At 47.4% G+C, this 22,282-nt stretch overlaps 1 protein-coding gene across 1 annotated transcript; it reads right to left on the reverse strand.

Moving 5' to 3' along the window:
• Positions 1–8,117: 8,117 nt before the first annotated feature.
• Positions 8,118–12,259, reverse strand: CHST2 (carbohydrate sulfotransferase 2). Its single transcript, XM_024131867.2, has 2 exons — positions 12,181–12,259; positions 8,118–12,074 (listed from the first exon to the last, which is right to left on the reverse strand). Exon 2 carries the CDS (start codon positions 11,890–11,892, stop codon positions 10,309–10,311), a length of 1,584 nt encoding a protein of 527 aa, XP_023987635.1. The 5' UTR covers positions 11,893–12,074; positions 12,181–12,259; the 3' UTR covers positions 8,118–10,308.
• Positions 12,260–22,282: the final 10,023 nt, after the last annotated feature.

The following is a 22,282-nucleotide window of genomic DNA, read 5'->3' on the forward strand; positions in this document are numbered from 1 at the left end:
GAGGGGGGGGGGGGAGGGGGAGGGAGGGAGGGAGGGAAAAAAGAAAGAAACAAGAAAGCCAGTGTATCCAGCCTTGCTTTTTAGCTGTTCTTCAATTCTGTGGCCTCCCAATATATTTTCCAGCTAATTTCCTGTTTTGCTTACTGTAATTGAGTCTGTTTTTCAACCAAAGAACCTTGACTGATGCTTATGAGAATGACACTTGCAGGCCACCCAGAAACTCAGCTGTCTGCTTTGGATTCAACCTCACCTCCTACTAAAACTTGATCAGAATCCCAATGGGCACTTCTTCTCTGATTCCCAGACATTCTATAGAGATGTTGTGAAACACTGGAGTGGCCGAAAAACTGGTAGGAGCCAAGGAAATAAGTCTTAGGGCAAGGATGTGTACGGAAACCAAGAGCTGTGATTTCTAGTTTGTGCAATTTCTCTGACTAGAGACACAGAGGACATCTTTCAACCTCTCTGCACTTCGATTTCCACACCTGTAGATGACTGAGCTGTCTCTATCACATCAACCTTTATGTCATGCCAGTATTTCCTAACTTTGCTAGGTCTCCACCTGCCCACTGAGTCCCTACCTGCAAAGCCTTCGAGTCACAAGCCATATATCCACCTCCTGGACATCCCTACCCCTTGAGCAGTGCTCACACCACCTCATCCTTGAAATTCTAAATAAGATTGCCTAGAAGCCCCATCTCACAGTGGGAGAGAAATTTCTCTCCCTGCCCAATGCCGCCAGGGAGTCCTGGGGTAAGCCCACACTCCCACAGGTCAATTCTAGCTTGAGTTCCTGCTTCCACTGAATTTGCAATCGCCTCCCTGCCTTTCACCTCCTGTAGTTTTTCACCCCATGTCATCCTGGGTGGCACTACTCTGATCCCTTCAGCCCGCAAAGCACCACCCACTCAAGGCAAAGCATGTAGCAGCCTCGCTGAAGGCTCGGAGTAACAGAGGCTACTACACACTGCAGCTGAGGAAGGCAAATACCTCCAGGCTGAATATGGCTCTTCCTGTCACTGGCCATTCCCTTCTCTTCCAGGAACATCACTGCAGGGTCCCCTCCTTGGGCTCCAGCATCCTGTCATGTTGCTTGTCTCCTCCCTCTACCTCTTCCCCCCTCCTTTCAAACTCTTTTTCCCAATCCCCAAGTTTCCTGTTCAGATTTTCCACGCTTTCTTCCCACCACCAAAATGGCCTATTACATGTTTTGCTAAACAAAGGTCATTCCAAGAGGAATTCTGACCAACAATTGCTTCTTTCTTTCTGCTGCAAAAAATGCATCTCTAACAATACTGATAACACCTGTTCCCTGGCTGAAGGCATAATGCCTCCAGCATTTAGGAAGCATTTCTCAGAAAGCATTTGGCTGGAATAAAAAGCTTTGCTATTTTGTTGGTATCCCTTATATGGAAATAGTGTGACCTCTCAAGTACCAAGCAAAAGGAAAGAGACTCTGTCACTTAAATAGCTGTGTGACCTGAGGAAAATTAAGCATCTAAACCTATATTTCCCTTCTGTAAAGTGGAGACACTCATCACAATGAAAAAAAAATCTATTTCTTTGTGTCTATATGAGATGATGGATGCTCACTAAACTTATTGTGGTAATTTTTCCATGATTATGTAAATCAAATCATTATGCTGTACATATTTAATTTATACAGTGCTATATGTCAATTACACCTCAATAAAATTGGAAGAAAAAAATGGAGACAGTAATATTTATTCCATAGGATTGTTATGAGAATCAAACAGAATCATACATATAAAGTACTTTGGGGCTTCCCTGGTGGCGCAATGGTTGAGAATCTGCCTTCTAATGCAGGGCACACGGGTTCGAGTCCTGGTCTGGGAGGATCCCACATGCGGCTGAGCAACTAGGCCTGTGCACCACAATTACTGAGCCTGCGCGTCTGGAGCCTGTGCTCCGCAACAAGAGAGGCCGCGACAGTGAGAGGCCCGTGCACCGCGATGAAGAGTGGCCCCCGCTGGCCGCAGCTAGAGAAAGCCCTCGCACAGAAACGAAGACCCAACACAGCCAAAATAAATAAATAAACAAATTAATGAAGTACTTTGCACAGTGACTAGCACATAACAAATGCTCTACAAAGGGTAAATGACAGTATTAGTATTATTATCACCATCACAATTAGGGCATTTGAAAGTGAAACTAAAATGGTGATAGAAAGTTATAAAAAGCACAACACATCGAGAAGTCACTTGGGAAATGTAAAAATATAAACAAAGACTTAACCTAAAAAAGTGCACTCGGAGCTCACATTCTGGAAGGATACTGGTCTCACCAGCAAGTATGGCTGGTTAAATAACAGGGCTAAAAACTATAAATGTGAATGTCCATTCTTTCAGAAAGAAAATGTGTTTCATTTCTATTTTTCTTTTAGAAAGAAATAACATAATACCTTCTTTCATCTAAAGATGCTGAGGACAAATATGAGAACATCAAATACTTTAATTCCTCCCAGGAGCTAGTTCAGTCCTAGAGAGAATAAGAGTTTGCCAGAGTAACTGGGACGTCTGAAAATGCAAAGATAATATTCAGACCTCCACATTGTTCCTTGAAACTTTTCCAGTCCCTGAAAAAGTTAAAAGATGATCATACCAGTGATGAGCTCCACATGTCAAAATAAATACAAGGGCTCAGCCTACATTACCACAATACATTTTCCTAGTGGGCCCTTAAAAATTGTATCATTTCTACATGCACCCCCCAATGTTCATAGCAGCACTATTTACAAGAGCTGAGATATGGAACCTAAGGGTCGATCAACAGATGAATGGATAAAGAAACTGTGGTATATAGGTATATATATATATATATATATATATATATTCCATTGTGTATATATCTATCTATATTAGAGATAGATTCCCTTGTGTGTATATATATATATTCCATTGTATATATATCTATATCTATAGATAGATAGGTAGATAGACAGATAGATAGATAGATACAATGGAATACGACTCAGCCATAAAAAAGAATGCAATTTTGCCATTTGCAGCAACATGGATGGACTTTGGAGGGCATTAGGTTAAGTGAAGTAAGTCAGACAGAGAAAGACAAATACTGCATGAGCTCACTTATATGTGGAATCTAAGAGAATACGACACAGCCATAAAAAAGAATGCAATTTTGCCATTTGCAGCAACATGGATGGACTTTGGAGGGCATTAGGTTAAGTGAAGTAAGTCAGACAGAGAAAGACAAATACTGCATGAGCTCACTTATATGTGGAATCTAAGAAATACAACAAACTAGTGAATATAACAAAAAAGAAGCAGACTCACAGATACAGAGAACAAACTAGTGGTTACCAGTGGGGAGGAGGGGGAGGGGCAGGTAGAGGTGGAGCAGTGGGAGGTACAAACTATCAGGTGTAAGGTAGGCTCAAGGATGTATTGTCCAACACGGGGAATAGAGCCAGTATTCTGTAATAACTGTAAATGGAAAGTAACCTTTAAAAATTGTATTAAAAAATTTTTAATATGTAAAAAGAATACATATATATTACATGCATGGGTAGGACCAAAAGAACTGTATAATCTCTCTTGACTGTAATTCAGTTGTTACCTTTCTTTGGGGGGCTCCAATTTATTGTTCCTCTGTTTCAAACATTAATATGGAAAGACCACATTTGAGGCCTTCCACAGGACTTTTTGGAATTCCTTTTCGTCCGTATTGATTTGTCTAGCTTTTCCCGCCTTCTGTCTGGCACACATATGAAGCTCAGACCGTGGCGGAATGTCACATCCCAACTCAAAAGCCTCTGACAGTGTCTGCTCCCCTCAATCCCATCTGCCGTGGTGGCTTCCTGGATGATCTCTTTTATTTAGCACTCCACATTTCTTTTATTTTATTTCTATTTTTTTTGGCTGTGCCGGGTCTTAGTTGCGGCAGGCAGCCTCCTTAGTTGTGGCATGCAAATTCTTAGTTGCAGCATGCATGTGGGATCTAGTCCCCTGACCAAGGATCGAACCCAGGCCCCCTGTTTTGGGAGCATCGGAGTCTTAGTCACTGCGCCACCAGGGAAGTCCCCAGCACTCACTTTTTAAAGACCTACGAGCAAGATGCTGCTTCGGTGTTGGGGAGACACACACACAAATAGGATCCAGTTTCTTTCCTCTCGAAGGACCACGACTAGAAGAGGAAATGGATTATAAACAAAGAAGCCCAATCTGCAGGGATACATACCGATAGATCTATGCACGAGGCAGTCAGAGGGAACCGGAGACAGAAAGACACGTCTGCATCTTGGAGCAGGGCTGATAAATAAAAGCTTCAAACATATCTAGGCTCTTCGATAATGAGTAGGAATTTACAAACTAGAGAAGAAATGGCAGGCAGGAGAGAGGAGGAGAGCGCAGAGAAATTTCCCCAGAGAAGAGCGGGACATCCCACACTTATCATGAAATAAACTTAGTCAAAGAGGCTGGGCACAATTAGGAGGCTTACCTGTTGGCTTAGCACACCCTGCACCTTTACTCCTTGCATTCACTGTAACTTGAACTTCTGCTTTTCTATGCATAGACTCTCCCTCTCTACTATACGCGAAGCAAATGCAGAGAGTCCCACAGTAGTTTCAGAAGGAAGGGAACATTGTTGTCAGTAGCAGTTGCTAGCATCCCCACGCTGAGGACAAGGAGGTCAAGCTCTCCATCCTCATGGAAGACTATCTGACCTGTTCTTGCCAGAAGGATTCCCCTAACGGCACAGGCCATATATATATATATATATTAATATTTATATAAAGTTATAGAAAATAACTTCTTGAACTTAAGAAGTAAATATTCAGATCAAATGGGCTTGAGGAATACTAGACAAAATTAACATAAAGAGACTAGTTCTTGTGGAAGCTTGAAATTTTAATTTTTCATAAAAAGAATTCTGGAAGACAGGAAAAAAACAAAATAAAACAAACAAAAAGAGTAAACAAGTTAGCTATAAGGGAAGAAAAATCAGGACCAAAAGTTAATAAAGCAATATCCATCCTGAACAGGAGGGTCCCAAGTTGTCTCAAGGCCAACTGATGACTCAGAGGGCCTTGTCCATCACTTGCTACAATCATCACATTTGTCATGTGTGCACTCACCTCCTTAGAATTCCATCATGCAGAGTGCACTTGTCTCGCTAGGATGTCTGTGCTTTAATTATAGTTACACACAATACCCTGCAGCCACTTTCCAGGAAATTATAGGCCACTGTTATTTATTCTCTCCTATAATTAAGCATTTCGTTTCTGTATCTGGATGCAGGACTGGCTTCACGGCAAATACCCGTACAGTTTGTGGGCCCTACACTCAGAAGGGCCCATGCTTGATTTAATTCTCTGCTGCTGCAGAATTGAAATGCTTAAGAATTTTTTAACAGGAGGCCCTGCCTTTTCATTTTGCACGGAGCCCCACAAATTATGTAGCTGGTCCTGTCTCGAGGATTCACTGCCTCAGGGTGAATTTCTATCAAGCCCTGTCTACACACTCAGGATGGGAGCCATTACTGAATGGTTCTGAGTATAGCTTTTGGTTACAGTGATCATTTTCACAGTCATTTACTTGGCAGGGTGACTGTCACCAACCTGAAAGTTCAAACAGCCCCAGAACACATTCGATGTCTGATTACAAATAACTGGCTTGGTAAAAAGTTAAGCTTCGGCCTTGGCCACCCTCTCTCATCCTGCCAGGTATACAGACAGGCCCTATTTCTTCAAGTCTCCTTCAAGTTTATAAACAATACCACCCCCAAACACTGGTTCATAAAGTTTCCCATTCTACAAACTTAATGTGTTATTCAGAATTGAACCATTTCCTTAGCATAATTTGATGAAGGGTGTGCAGAATTGTATCAGATGTAATAAAAGTCAAGCCCTGTAATTTCAATTATTAAACACTTGTACCAGAGCCCATACCCAAGCAGCTCAGTGGCTTGTACTTGAACTGCAGAAGTAGCAGCTGGATTGCCAGAAAGAAGGGAAGGTATGGAAACCAACTGTGTTCTTAGTTGTGACAGATTTGAAAGGGTCCTTCTCAAGGTGAGTGACAAAAGGGGTCTATAAACTGCATTTACCTTGGGACATCCCATCACCTACCTCAAGGCATTCTGCAGATTGCAACGGTCATTTTCTACCTGTCCACGTTGGATCCTGACACGGAACTGTCACTGGTTCTGACAGAATCATCGCCCACGAGCTCTCAGAGGCCTGAGATCAAAAAGTGTCCCTCCCCACACACCCATTAGCTGGTATAAAAACATTCTCTCTTCCAGACCTCAAGACAGTGCACAAACACACTTGTATGTGCAGGCGGGCATGTGTGCTGTGTGTAGAGAGGGAAGGGAAGGAGGTCGGGGGAGGGTGGTAAAGTGACACCTCGTCTTTATTCACGACACAAGACACGCCTTTTTACTTCCCTCTTAGTCTTTCTGAAGTCATCTCTAGAGACTGGGTTTCCAACATGATGTTTATTTCATTGTTCAGACCGAGGGACTATTCATTTAACGGCCTCACTCAGATTCACATTAATTTCAAACAGACAGCGTAATTCAGCCACAACTCTCCCGTGTGCAACAGAAATCCTGGACAGAACTGGCCACGGCCAGGCAGGGGATGCATGGGGACAGGCAGCCATTGTCTCGTCCACTATCCACAATAGGACTCACTTCCTGCAAGTAACTATTCTCTGCCTGGGTGAAATTCACAGCACTCGAAACCATAAATAAATATCACAGGCTTCTGCAATCCTGAACAACATCCCTTAGGTACCAGGGCAGCATTTATTCTGCCGGTATGTTCTGATCCCTGCCTTTTATCTTGTTCATGCTGTTGAAAAAACAAATAATAAAAATAGAATTCCTCGTTTGGAGACTTCTACCTCTCCACGTTCAGAAATTCTAATTCATCGGCGGGAAATATTGGTCTAAACACAGATCCTCCTGGAAATCTTGAAGGTGTTCCTAGTGCCCTATGTCCCACATCTAAATAGAGCCTGAGGCCCATTCTCTTCAGCAAACTTTGATGAACAGCCTGGCATGTTCTCCAAACAGGTAACTCGTTTTCCCACTCTTTCCCTTCTGAGCACTTTCAAAATTGGATAGTTACATATTTCACTCACTTAATAAATAGTTATCAAGTACCCACTGTGTAGCAGACACTGAAGGGTACAGGATTTGCCCCCATGCCCGCCCACAAGGTACCCATGGGTCAGTCTGAATGAGGCCTTTGAGTGTCCCTGAGCTCCCTGAAACTCAAGCACCCAGCCTGAGCTGCTGCCCTTGTTCCAAACTCATATATTTGTTGGCTAAATGCACTGAGTAGACTTTGTTTTACAAATAGAGCTTTCTAATTAACAAAGGCATTCCAAAGTCAATGGGGTAAATCAGGCGTGCTATCAGTCACGCAGAATTTGAAAATAAAAATCACTCTGATAACCTGCTCTGAAGACTATGTCCTCCTGCTGATGGACATATTGCCAAGTTGGGAACGGTGAAAGGAACTCCTTCACATTTGCTGCTTCAGAAATGGTCACAGGCTCTGTCACAAATTGTTGTGGCACAAGTCTGCTTGCTCTGGGGGCTGACAGAAGCTGATTAACGCCCCAAATTGCTTCTCTCCTTCTCAGACTTGTAGAAGGTAAATGTCACTGATATGACGATCTCGGGGGTTAGTGGGAACTACACCTGTCTTGCTTTCCTAGAATGCAGCGAGGTACAAATCTCCAGGAGCAACAATTCACCCTGTCAAATTACCGAGCCCAGGAGTGGCGGAGTGGAGAGAAGGCAGCTGCTACAAAACAAGGATATTATGGGCGGAAACCCCGTTCAGACACAGCAAGGGGAGAACTGTTGGTGTTTAGCTTAAAATTTCATCGGAGCAGAGACCGTGAATGTGCTGCAGGCTACAAAGCCTCTACGTGGCATCTCACATTTTTTAAATACAAGATCCAAAAACATCGTGATCCATTTTAATGCAATCAAAGTCCTTAGCTATCCAGAGAGAAGAATGAATTCAACTGCTTAAAAATCCTTCACTCAAACACTAAGCATGAATTTTACTGTGATTAAGTGAAACGAGTTGATTCTAATGCCACATGAAATTTGTTTTTAAATGGTTCTTTTATTCAGAGTGGTTGCTTTTTAATGATGCTGCCTTAATTTCCTGCTAAACCTGTTTCATCTCTAGTCATCCAACATTAATATTTATTTTGTTCATTTACTTTTAAAGTATTCTTCAATTAAAGTTGTTACAAATATTCTACTGCTGCTGAAGATAATTCAGTATAGGCGCTACCATGAAAATATCATAGAAACCATGATCAATGTGTTATAGCTGTAATCTGGATTAATAAACACAGTTACTATAAACAATTTTAGTAAATTAAGAAATAACCATTCTAGAATGTGTTATAAAATCCACTGCTAAATACACCCCTTTTTTTAACCTCCGTGCTTTTAAACTCTCGGAATTCTTAACAGCGTAGTTAGATTTCACATTGTAATAAAAATTATACTTAAAATATTTCCCATGTACATATTCCTTTTCATTATATTTTCCTTAAAATGAAATCCTCAGCATTTAACGTATAACAGATTGGCTTGCCCAAATCTCACAATGAATTACAGTAAAATAAAATTATGATGAACTTGAACTTGTACCATAGTTAATGTAATATACAACTACACTCTCTTGTTCCTATTTAGCGTCATAACTTATCATAATACAACATTCTGCAGAATGCTTCAGTACAAATGGGCTCAGGACAGCAGCAACACCATTACCACTACAGGAAAATTGCAATGGTTTTTTCCCTGGAAAATACCAAATCTCAAAATCCAACATACAAACTCATAATTCATTTTCATTTCCTCTTTCCCATAATTTATTTTCGTATCCAAAAGAAGCTCTTGGTTGAAGACTTACACTGTCAGCAACACGTAGCTTCTTTTACAAGTTTTTACTTTCAGAGAACATGATGAAAGGAAAGCGACGTACCCCACAAGCAACCTAAGTAAACCATTATAAATTCACATTCTCTTTTGCACTAATTTGGATGGGAGGCCAGGAAAAAGGGGGATAACCTGTGGGTACCCTTACAGTTCCCAGATCAAACTTCCCTTTTCACATGCCTCCGTGGACTGTGTCAGAGGCAGAAAAACGCTCCAAACTCAAATACTTCTGTCACTTTTCTAACCAAAGAACTTGCTACCGTTGCCAACAAAACGTTCACACTAAGTTTTGAGGTTTGTGTTCTTATCGTCAGAAGTTTTTTGAACTACATACTTCTCTTTTTAAAAAAATCCTTTTTCTGAACTAGCCTCAGGACCAAAACACTGGTCTCTGCTTCAAGGTTTCCCAGTGTTAACTCAAGAGTAATCAAAACCGAATGCCTTCAGATCCTCAAGGGGTTGCTTCTTCCTTTCTGTGCTCCAAGTGGAACAGGAAAGTAGTGCTGTGCTTTTTCCTCCACTGCCCTGCTTGGTTTTTGCCTTTAGAATCTGAAGATTTATCCCCATTCCTGGGAACCTGACAGGCTGTGATTTACACGGGAGAACACAACTCCAAGGCTCTTATCAAGGAGTCTGAAGCTGCTCCCACCCATCTTATAGCTGTTTTCTAGGAAACAGACAGGAAAAGGGGGTGGGGGGAGGAGAAGCAGATTCTGTCTGAAGCTGCACAGGACAAGGAACACAGGCAAATCCAAAGTAATGGAGGCAAATATAAAAAAGAATATTATTTATTATTTTCTTTATTAATACTCACATATAACCTTTGCTTTTTACACAAAAGTCTACTGAGAAGAATGCCTCCTTGGTTTAGCATGCCCAGTGGGGCTTTTGCTCCTGGACCACTTCCCCTTTCTCCACCCTCCCACACCTCCCACCCCACCCCCGACATCCAAACGACTCTTCTACATGTTCACAGATACCACGAAAATTCTGGAAACAAGATTTGGGTTACTGGATCTTGATTTAATCAACATCCCACTTCAAAATGGAAGGCAGGTCGGGGAGAGGGGAGGAAAAAAGGAGAAAAGGCAGGGGAGAGAAGAGGAAGGGCAGCGGGTCAGAACTTTCAAGCCTTGCCTTTTCTGAGATGTGTGTGTATTGTGGCTGTTCCTTGAAATTCAATGATTCAAAACACTGACAGCAAGTGCCTGTGTGGTTATTTATATTATGTATCTATAAGAGAATGTGTGGGCTTCCTCAGTTTGGATCTGGGCTGTTTTTGTTGAAACACACCACAATCCTTCTGTGGGTGTCACCACAGGGAGTCTGGTCTCCCGGGAACCCCTCTCAGAGCCGGGGTTTCCGGAGCAGGGTCTTGCTGAGGTCTCTGACCTCTTCAGGGCTATTGACCCGCTCGTAGCCCAGCACGGCCATGGGCTGGTAGCAAAACTCCTCCACCTGTTTGATCTGCTGGAAGGTGAGGGCGGTCCGCCAGGCGTTGGCGGCCTGCGTGGCGTTGCGTGCTGACACCACGAAAGGCTTGGAGGAGGAGCCTGAGCCACTGGTCATGTTGAGGGCAAACTGCTCCATTTCAGGGCTCACCAATAGCCCCACAAAGTCATACACCCTCCGTAGGGTCTTGACGGGGTCTCCCACCAGGTCCTCGTACCGCACCACCAGGTAGTGGCCTTGCAGCCAGTCAGGGGGCTGCAGGGCCGTCTGCAGCGTCTTGGCCATGCTGTGGCAGATGACCTCCATGGCGCCAAGGGCGTGGTAGTCTGCAGGCCCACCCATGCTCTCCTTCTTGGCGCCCAGCTTATGGCCGGCGGCCTCCAGGAAGGGCATGCGGTGCGCTCGGGGGTCCCGGCTGCGCACCACCTGCAGGCTTTCACGGATGAGGCCATGGCGCGAGCGGATGCGTGAGCTGGCCACAGCGCGGGGATCCCGCACCAGGTGAATGACCTTGAGGTCCAGGGCCGGGTCGCGCAGAAGTGGCGCCAACACGGCCACGTCGAAGACACGCACGCCCTTGATGACCAGAGTGCGGTACTTGCGGCACTCCTCCTCGAAGCGCGCCAGGCGCTGCGGCGGGCACTTCTTGCACACGCGATCGTCCACCAGTCCGACGACCTCCTTGCGGTAGGCGGGGCAAAGTGGCGACGAGCACACCACCTTGTTGGTGGCCGCGCCGAAAATGCCCAGCGTGGTGAGGTTGCGCCCCCCGCTGCCGGCGGGACTGTACAGCTGGAAGACGGAGAGGTCGCAGCGGTAGAGAGCGCTCAGCATGTCCCGTGCCGCCCCTTGCAGGGAAACGGCGTCCCCTGGGTACAGTTTTTGCCACACGTGCCACACTGGCTCGTAGAGGAAGAACACTTCGGGGTTCTGGTTGAAAAGCTCGCCGAAGAAGGACGAGCCCGAGCGCCACGTGGTGAACACGTACACCAACTGCCTCTTGTCCCCGCCATCCCCGGTGCCCCGAGTGCCATTACCCGGAGGGGCTGCGGCCCCCGCCGCCCCCGCCCCGGCTGCCGGAGCCGCCCGGACGGGGGCGACGGCAGAGCGGTATGGGGTACGGGTGTGTGCGCGGGGCGGCGCGGCCGGGGGAGGCCCCGGACGCCCCCAGCCGCCCCCAGCCGCCCCCGCCGCGGCGGCACCGAGCGGCCCGTCGGGGCTGCACTGCTGCAACGGCTCTTTGTGCCACTTGTAGTCCAGGAGGTTGAGCATGGTGAGCGCCAGCAGCAGTGCGTAGCCCGCGCACAGCAGCAGCGCCTTCCTGCGGAACACCTTCATTCCGAGCGGGGACGCGGGCCAGCGGCGACCCGGGCGTCGGGGCCACGGCGGGAGCAGGGCGCGCGGCCCGGCGGCAGGCGCGGCCGCGAGCAAGCGGGGGGGCGCGCCCGCGGGCAGGGCTCGCGGCGGGCTGCGGCTCATCACAGGCACAGCCCGGGCCGGCAGCGCGGCGGAGGCGGCCCTGCAACCCGGGAGGAGGACGCAGCGGCCCGGATTCGGGCGCTGGGACTCGGGCCGCGACTCCGAGGCGGGCGCGGCTGCAGCGGCGGCTGGTCCCCGGCGCCCAGGGCCGGCTCTCCCATGGCAGCGGCTCTGAGAAGGACCTGCGAGGGGAAGCGGAGTAAGCTCGTGCGCCCCAACCCTCCTCCCCAGCCGCCTCCTCCCCCTAATTAACGCCCGCCCTCGGGTCTGCCTGGCTACCCCGCTAACCTGGAGCCGCGGGCGCTCCCCGGAGCGGCCCGGGAGCACGGCCCGGCGGTCAGTCCCGCTGTCACTCGTTCCTCGCCTTCTCGAGCGCTGTTTTCCGCCCGGGGTCCGCGCGCCTCCGAGGGGGCCCGGGGACTTGGCAGCCCAAGCCCTGGGCAGAGTTTGCGGGCAGCGGGCGCCCTGCGGCTGGGGAAGGGAAACTTTCACCGGGCCCGGAGCCCTGCTCTGCGCTCCGCTGAGTCCAGTGCGCCCGGCTCCATCTGCGTCTCCGCCGCCCTCTCGGGACTGTAGCTTCCTTCCTCGCTCAGAGGAGGTGAGGCTGGCCGAGGCAGGGGAGGGGGAGGGGGCTTATACGGGACCCAGCTCCCGGCAAAGCGGCTCCGCCTCTCTTGCTCTCGGCCTCCGCGCCCCGAATCTTCCCATCTCTCTGGCGGTGGTAGATGGGGCGCAGCGCGACTCTGCAGCGGCGGCGGCAGCAGCTGCTTCTTCCATCACCCGAAGGATGCCCGGGCGGGCATTGCCGGCAGCCCCCGCCGCTCCTCAGCCTCCGCCTGGCCCGGAAACCCCCTACACACACGCACACACAGCTCTAGGCAAAGGAGCCGGGCTCCGCAGCGCTCCCTTGCCCGCCTCCCCCGCGGCACCAGCCTCTTCGGGTCAACGAGGCATCGGGGCGGAGAAAACCCCGCCGCCGCCGCCGCGCGAAAGCCGGCGCCCGGGAGGATGCTGCTACCCGACTCTCCCTACGCGGAGCGGCTGCAACGCGCTCCGGCCAGCCTCTGCGCGGCTCCTGCCAGCCGGCGCCGGGTTGGTGCGCGCCGCCGTCTGTCGCTGCGGCTCCTCCCCTTCGGCGCGCTGCCCTCCTCCTCCGCGCGTCCCGCGCCCGCCCCCCCCCCTCGCAGCGCCCAGCTCCCGCCGCCGCCGCCTTGGGGGTTGGAGATGCGGGTTCCGATTTACAGCGGCGCCGCTTGGGCCGCCATCCGCGCGGCGTAGGCCGTAGCAATCCGTGCGCCAAGCGCCAGGGTACGGACGCGGGGTTCGGAGCGCTCGGGCGTCCCGATCTCTGGGAAACTTGGATTCTCCGTGCCGCTACCGGGCTCAGCGGCACAGTTTTGCTCTCGGAAAGAGTTGGTGATAAAGTTTGGGCAGAAATCCCCCAGCGGCCTCCCACTCCGCTCTCCCCACGGGGTCGGCACCGCCGGGCCTCTCCGGGGACCGAGGACGCACCCGCGCCCCGGAGCGCTCCGAGGAGGCCGAGCGCGGCTCTCAGGCTTCCCACTCCCGGCTCGTCCCTTCCAGCTGGCCTGAGGCTTCTCCCTCACCGAGGAAGTAATAAATCTTTCTGACCCCTGGGTCAAAGAAGAAGCTTCAGTTTTCCGGAGGTGTGTGCCAGCGGGGCGTCTTCTCCCCGCTCTACTCCACCCATGGAGAGGGCCTCTTCGGTGTTATTAGCCCCCAGCAGACGCTCTCCCCACCTCCGATCGTAATGACGCGTCCGCTGTGACTGACGTCCTCGGGAATTGGGGTGATGGGGGGTCGGGGGGTGACTCTTTGTTCGAATTTACAGTAAAATACTTGTTTTGCTTCTTGGTGTTAGAGATGAGATCAAACGATTTCACCCTAAAGGAAACGCAGTTTTTGGAAGTAGATCATTTTTTAAGTTAAGGTTTAAGTACTTTTTTTTTTTTTAGGATAATGAGGAACAGCCCTCCCTTCCTCCCTCCCTCCCTCCCTCCCCTCCTCCTCCTCCTCTCTGTTTCTCTGTCAATCTCTCACCAAAAGAGACTAAGCCATAGCTCAATTTCATCCGCAAAATGGGGACAATTATAATAGCCTCCAGTAATTGAACGGTGATGGGGAGCTAGATGCCCAGATGATTAAACCCCGCTTGAGCCCTGGGCTGAGTCGCTACGAACTACGACCGGTCCTGAAGCTCACGGGCCGCTGGTAACAGACTGATCTCCTGGAGACGTTTTGCTGCCTCCTGTCCTGATGGAGTTTTTAGAAGTTTGACAAAGTTCCTGCGAATTTATGTTTGTACTATTTGGGGCAGCCTTTCTCAGCAAGATCCTTCTAAATTAAAAAACGTTGTTTGCGCCATTATTCTTCAGTGAGTCTTACTGAAGTACGAATCTTCGGAGGGCAAGGAGTCTTAGAAAGTGACTTAATTCATATGCGTTTTCAGGGTAGAAAAATGTTCCAAGAACTTGACCTAGCCTCGTTTTCCAGAAGAATCCATAATGCCACGGGTAGAGTTCAGATAATTTTTTACCCCCGTGGTTCTGATAAAATGTAAGGGTGAGACGTTTCTGGGACAGATTTTATGCAAATAGAGGGAGGGAGAGTAGAGATCGAATTTTATTCACAGCTTTCTCAAGCAGCATGGCATTTCCCCTGGGAGTGTGTCAGGACAGACATTTTTAATCCCTGTTTACAGACGAAGATGATAGTTTAATGGAGTGACTTCCCATCTCTCCATTTCTGGGCCCACCCACTGCCCTTCCCCCTTCTGTCTCTACCCCTCTCCCTTTTTCCCTCTACCCTTTCCCCACGAAACTGAAGTGATATTGACACATTAAAAGACTGGTGGAAGAGAGGGAGTTAGGGAGGCAAGAAAACCTCGACGTTAATATTCAGCCTGGTTCCAAGAAAAATAATGTCGAATATTTAAAATTTAGTCCCTGGCTTTGTGGTTACTCAGAAAGCCCCTGAATTGCAGTTATTTGCTGTAAGGACCCTTTTCTAAACAATTGTTTGCATAGAAACAGTTTTGTCTGCCATTCTGTAACACTGTCCTCAAGTTGGCAAAATAGTAAATCCATTTGCCAGACACCCCCCCCACAGTGAGTGCTCAGCTGGCATCAATTTACAGGTCCCAGCATCTCCACCCTCTCCTTGCTTGCAAATGTTTTACCGTTTTGCACCGTGTCATGATTAATTCCAGCCTTGGTCACAGCTAATGACACCCAAAGACTTGATAATGCCTGTCTTCCCACGTGGGTTCAGGATGTCCTTTCATTTTAAGCCACTTATCCCGTTAGCATAGTAATGACCCAGACCTATAAGAAGTCACATAATTTCGTTGCCAGAGGAGTCAGGCCACAGGGCTGTCCTTAATTTCAGCTCACTGTTGAGTTTATTGCAATTCAGAGTCTTTTCCACGAGGCTCCTCAATCCATCCTCTGCGGTCTGGGCTGTGGAAAGGAAACTGCTGTTGGAAACTTGCTATGGCATTTACCTAATCCTGGACAGATAGGAGGCCAAACGTTCTGGGGTGCTGTAGGCCCCGGGCCCAGCCTGTGGGATGTGGCAGAGAGATCTTCCCAGACCTTCCTCCACAGTCTGTCGAGAAAAGATGTAAGGCTGGGTTACCCTGCCAGTTTCCGTCCAGGCCTGTCTGTGTCACTGTGGACCCACAAGATTCCCCTCTGGGGAACGCCTGCCCCTCCCCGCCCCGGGCACCAAGATAGATTCAGTCAGTCATCGTTTCAGCGAATATGCATTGTCAGGGGAACTTGAGTGCACAGAATTGGATTAATCATAATCCTTGATTTAAAACACACTGTTGTCATTAGTCCAAGGGTGGCCCTTTTCTTTTTTATATGATTTTAAATAATATAATGAATACTCGTGAACCCACTACAGAGCCCACGAACCTCCAGAGGTAACTGCTCTGCTTAATTGAGTTTAAAGTTTGGGGTCAAGTTTGGGGCGGTGGGGAGAGGGGCTTGCCTTAAGTGTCAAAAAAGGAAATAGCCTGAATCGTCTGACGGCTGTGAAGGAACTCTTGAGTTCCCACCTTCAAATTCTCGTATGTAACCACCAGTCATCCTGAGGAACTCCAGCCCAGCCTCTACATCAGCACCAGTGACCTCACCACTCACACCTCTCCCTGGCCTTATTTATCACCAGCTGGATGAGAAGAACCCACAGGTTCCCACCTGTGTCTTTCTCCTCCACAGAACACTTTGCTACTCACTTCACTTCTGACACTCCAGGTCACCAAAAGTGTGGATTCTTTCCCCAACACCAAGCAATTCTGTGGCACCCGCTGGGTGTCCAGCAACTTTACTCAATTCTGACACTATTTGCCTGGAGATAGTGTCAGATCCCAGAGGTTAAGGGCTCAGTCCCACTAGACTGCCCCCCACTTCTGATGCCAATTGCAAATCCAGATTGCCACCTGGGATTCTGACCAATGGGTCCTAAGTAAGAGGTTTCCCACGACCCCCTCCTCGAGTTCAGTTAATTTGCTAGAACGGATCACAGAACTCAGGAGAAGTTTACTTACGTTTATCGGTTTATTATAAAAGGATACGATAAAGTATATGGGCGAACAGCCAGATGGAAGAGAGGCACAGGGCAAGGTATGTGGGAAGGGGCACGGAGCTTGCACACCCTTTCTGGGCTCACCACTCTCCCGGCACCAACACATGTTCACCGGCGAGGAGTTCTTTGAACCCCCTACTGTTGGAATGTATGGAGGCTTCTCATGTTGTCATTAACTCCATTAACTCCATTTCCAGCTCTTCTTCCCTCGCTGGAAGATGGGGGCTGGGGCTGCGAATTCTAAGTTTCTAATATGGCTTGTCCTTCTGGTGACCAGCCCTTATCCAGGAGCCACCCAGAAGCCCACCCAGAGTCCCTCATTAGAACAAAAGATGCTCCTAGTACTCTTATCACTTAGGAAATTGCAAGGGTTTTAGGAGTCCTGTGCCGGGAGCCAACGACAGAGACCAATATATGTATATTTCTCATTATCTCACACTAACACTGATTGGGCTGCTCACTCATAACCCCTGATCTGCTGGGCTCTTTTATTATTATTTAATTATAACCTCCCATTCAAAAAAAAATAGCAGGAATGTGAGGTAGCCCACAGAGATAAACACAAGAAAAATGATCAAAGGGAAAAATAACATGAAGCCAGGGGTATGGTCTGTACGACAATTCATTTCATGAGGTCCTGTGCAATTGCAAGAGGTGAGTCCAAAAATTGGCTCTGAGCTTCCTAGTAGGCATTGTAAAGAAGGAAAGTTGCTCAGGAGATTGACAGCTTTACCTGACATAGAGAACTAAGAAAATAATTTCTCTTCTTTGTATTGTAAGACTCATTCATGTGATTTCTTTGTTCACTGCTTTTTTCCTAATACTAGCACCCTATCTGGCATATAACTGTTCAATAAATATTTGCTGGCTAATTACTGTGGGTCCTTAAAAAGGAATTACGCAGTATGGAAAGTGTACTATGTCCTTAAATATGTCTCCATGATCTACAATTAAAAAAACTATAGAGTTGGGGCAGTAGGTTCCGGTTCCTATAAGCGCAGTCAATGCAATCTAATGTCATAATATCAATGCTCAGTTCAGGAAACGTGGACTAGTGTGGGCTACATCTACCACTCTGATGGTCTGGCCTGATGGCTCATCTCAGCAGGCTGCATGAAGCTATTTCTCATGCCCAAGTGTTTAGGGATGAATCCCTTCTAGGAAGAGGCTTCTTGGAGAAATGACTGCCTGGAAACAAGAGACTCAGCTTCTGTCAACTCTTTTCACATCTCCATGCAAAACATCTCCCAACGGCAGTGAGAGCTGTGTCTTGTGCTATCCTCAGCTAGAAAGTGGTCTTGAAGCATTTGGAAAATGATTTCATTTCCCCCTCCCAACCCGGCTCTCCCCCTCAGTTCCCCAGAACTTGTGAGCTATGAACACACTAAATGGAGTTGAACTGGGAACGGGTAGAGTGCCTTGCTCCAACCAGCAGCCTCATCCCCAGGCTAGAGCTCCAGTTTGCAGGAATTGCTCCTTGGAGCAAATCTGTTCTCTCCATGGAGAGACTGTCCCCTAACAGCTGGATGCCTGGAGGTTGGACCTCCCTATAGGCACTGAGAGATGGCCAACTGCCTCACCGTGGACCTTCTGGACACATCACTCACCTGGCCCCAGTTAGTCAGGAGCAACGACTTTCACTGTATTTTTGAAACACAACATTTGAAAAACTGGAGAAGCTTTGCCACTGAGGTTTTAGTCCATGATTGGAAGTACTTTAAAAATAATCAACCAGTCACCAAAATCAAGTGTCATGAGGAAGCAGAGATAATGTCACACTGGTAGAAACTCCGTGGGACATCCACATGTCTGTGCAGTAATAGAATTCTGCTTAAAACAAATAAACAGCTGTCTAGTGTAATACCCCCATGCCTTCAGTGTGACTTCTACCACAGGTAACACAGTCTCTGATAAAAGGCCATCAATTGAAAAACCTTCTCTTTACTGACAGAAGAAATAAAGTTCCTTGAGATGGAGAAACAAGATACAGTGACTCATGAGGCTTCCCCGGTGGTGCAGTGGTTAAGAATCTGCCTGCCAATGCAAGGGACACGGGTTCGAGCCCTGATCCAGGAAGATCCCACATGCCACGGAGCAGCTAAGCCCATGCACCACAGCTACTGAGCCTGCACTCTAGAGCCGGCGAGCCACAACTGCTGAGCCCGTGTGTCACAACTATTGAAGCCCACGTGCCTAGAGCCCATGCTCCGCAATAAGAGAAGCCACAGCAATGAGAAGCCCGTGCACCGCAACGAAGAGTAGCCCCCGCTCACCGCAACCAGAGAAAGCCTGCATGCAGCAACGAAGACCCAACGCAGCCAAAAATAAAATAAATAAATAAATTTATAAAATAAAAAAGTAAAAACTAAATGAAAAAAAAAAAAGATATAGTGGCTCATGTACAGAATTTGAAATCAGCCCTGGATTCAATTCCCTGCAAGTTTACTTACTAGTTCTATGTTCCCAGACAAAGTATGTCATCTCCTCGGGCCTCAGTTTTCCATCTGTAGTAATGGGATAATAATAGCCATCTCCTTGAATGGCTAGTAAAAGCCAGGGCAAGTGCAGGAGGAAGGCACACAGTGTGGCTCCGAGTGGTTAGTAAATAACAGTTCCTGCCCCCAACCCCAGGTGAAGGGCATCTTCTCCTTAGGGAGGAGTGAACTCTGGGGTCTGCAGAAAGAAGGATGCCATATCACTTTTTCTACCCCTTTTTTGGTGAGGACATTTGGGGATCTGGCTCAGCGAGGGATTTTTTTTCAGAGTAGGGAGTGTTCTGGTTGAGATTTGTAGGGGCAGAAAGATGGGAGAAGGATTCAGTGGTTAACAGAAGGATGAGGCCATCAGGACTGGAGTTTGACCTTGGGAGTCATTGGCCTTGACGTCCCCTGGGCCTTGCTACTCAAAATATGGTCAGTGGATCGGCTGAATCAAGGTCACCTGAGAGCTTGTTAGAAATGCAAAAATCTCAGGCCTCCCAATGGCTTCCATCAGAATCTGCATTTTTTAACATCTTTATTGGAGTATAATTGCTTTACAATGGTGTGTTAGTTTCTGCTTTACAACAAAGTGAATCAGTTATACATATACATATGTCCCCATATCTCTTCCCTCTTGCATCTCCCTCCCTCCCACCCTCCCTATCCCACCCCTCTAGAGTCAGTGTCTTTATTCCCGTCTTACCCCTAGGTTCTTCATGACCTTTTTTAAAAAAAAAAGGAATCTGCATTTTAACAAGATCGCTGAGTGACTGGTCTGAACGTTAGAGTTTGGGAAGCCTGGTAGCAGCCATTCTGGTGTTAATGGGCATGAACACCTAAATAAATAACTTAAGGGCACGCAGGTGGGTGACTGGCTTTTCACTCCCTTTTCTGTCGCGCAGGATTATCAGGTAGCTAGTACAGGCTCCTTCTGGAGCAGTTGCTAGCACACATATTAATAAGAAATGCTTCCTCCCCACCGTCCCCACCCCAGGTACAGCCCCAGGCCAGGGAGCGCAGCCAGCGGAGCAGATGCTGGAAACTTTATGCAGCATACAACCTGCAAAAACGCACGAGGGAACGTTCTTGGCACAAAACTAAGTAAAAATAATACAAATTTCCAGAACTAGTCCTTCACTCTCAACTTCCGTATTTACCTAAAGCCATAGAAATAGATGGTTTGCTGGCATTAAATAGAAACCAAAAAAAAAAAACTATGCCCGCACTTAATTACAGTAGCAACCCATCGTGACATCAGTTTTTTCTGAAGAGAGACGAGTGCTTTGGGCATGTTCTGAGTCTCATGGTACTCAGCGCCACGCACAAAAGCAAATTCCATTCTGGGCCAAGTTATCTCCATCCTTGTAACTTATAGACAAACTATTATGCAGAAAGCCAGCGATTTTCCACAGGTGACCTCCAGGCTTCTGTGTGTAATTTCTGTGGTGTGTCGGTGAATGCAGGGGAATGTAGAATTTCATGCATACATTGTTTTGGCAGTCACAAGATAGAAAATCCAACCAGGGAAAACATCGGAGAAAGAAAGTAGGTCTTAACCTAGATAGTTTCATTCTGCATCTCCTCCGTCTACAGTTGGTCTTCGCCCCTCCCTGCCCCACGCCCCGCTTTCATCTTCTATGGCAGCTTCTGAGTTCTGAATTCCCAAAGTTTTAGGTCAACTCTTTATACTTTGGCTCAGATCTTGCCTAGTTAACACGCTGAAAAGTTGGATGCAATTTTGGCTCAGAATGTAACGTCTCATTAGTTTTCAGATGATATATCCCTGTCTTTCAACAGATTTCTCTTTTCTCAGTCACGACGTAACAAGTGGCTTTACTTCCTTCAGAGGAGCAACCTTTTGGCTTAAGCATGCTTTCTTCCACTTCCATTTTGAGAGCACAAAATGTTCTGTTGATCTGTTGAGTGTTTCTTTTCCTTTGCCTTGTTAGCTGTCTATTTTTATGCAAGATTTCATTGTTAGGACACAACTTTTTATGCAGAAAAGTTTCTTCTGCAAATCCGTGCCCCACTTACAGTTTTGGGAGACAATCTACATCTTAATGCCACAGGTCAAATTCCAATCCAATAAATGTCTCAACTCCTAGCCTTCGTACAAAAATACATCGTTCTCTTCATCTCCAGCCAATGCCCCATTTCTCATTTATTTCAGGATCTAATTGACTCGATGAAATTTCAGTACAACATAAGAAATTAGGAATTTATTATACTAAACTATCTGTTTTGATTTTTATGACAAACATCTGGGTTCATCCAGATTTATTTTTCCATTATCGTTTTAATGATGGATGTTTTGTTTCTTTTTCCCTCAAATCTCCTCTGCCCAGACCAGAGTGGTCATGGCTTTATACCCATTATAGAGAAGCAACGTTCAACCATTGCCGCTGCCTGGACTCTGTACCCAGAGAATGAAGATATGATGGACGGCATCATAGCATATGATGATGTGCTTGACAGAATGGCAGTACCAACAGAGTGAGAATAATGGCCACTAATGACAGAAGAAAGCCCTCTCCTTCTGGTGAAAATTAGTTCTTCTCGATTAACATGCATGGCACTGCTCTGGAAGCTTTTGGATCCCTGGCCTGTTGAACTCTGTCCATAATGACGTGAAAGCCACAACATCTTCCCCTATTTGCAGCATTTTTGCCGGTGTCACCACATCAGAGCACTTGGGTACCCATTGCTCAAGTTTTGCCCTTCTGCCTGGTGTGCTGTGTTGGAGAAGAACCCAAGAGAGATGGTGCCATTTGGTATGTTTTGGCTGAACAACATTGTTTCCGCACACAGCTGGATTTGTCCAACCACATTGGCCATCACCTTAAGTATTTATGGCTATTATGAAACTCCCATATCACTCAGGCAGGCAATTGTTTACTTATGTTCTGCTGGAAACCCTTAGAAATATGTACTCAATAGCTGCAGATGTGCCCACAGCTTGCCCACAGTCCCAGCCTGGGTCAGCAATCTTTTACATCCTTTTAAATAACCCACTCAGAATATCCCCTAACAGATTACTATCCATCTGGCAGTTCAAGTCAAAGTGCTGAATATGCACTGTGTGCTTAGGGGGCTCACATTTAGTCTAATCCCATGGTTCCTCCTGATTCAAAAAGTCTTTATTTACCTGCAAGACTCCCCACATCACCAATTCTTGCTGTCAGTAGAAGGTAGATAATGTCATCTGTTTGCATAATCATGGTTCACTTTCAAAGCACTTTACAGAAGCTCGTCCTTATAACCTCCCACCAGAGAAGGATAGAAATTTCACGAAGACT

Source organism: Physeter macrocephalus, chromosome 1 (assembly GCF_002837175.3).
Source record: "Physeter macrocephalus isolate SW-GA chromosome 1, ASM283717v5, whole genome shotgun sequence".
Lineage (NCBI taxonomy): Eukaryota > Metazoa > Chordata > Mammalia > Artiodactyla > Physeteridae > Physeter > Physeter macrocephalus.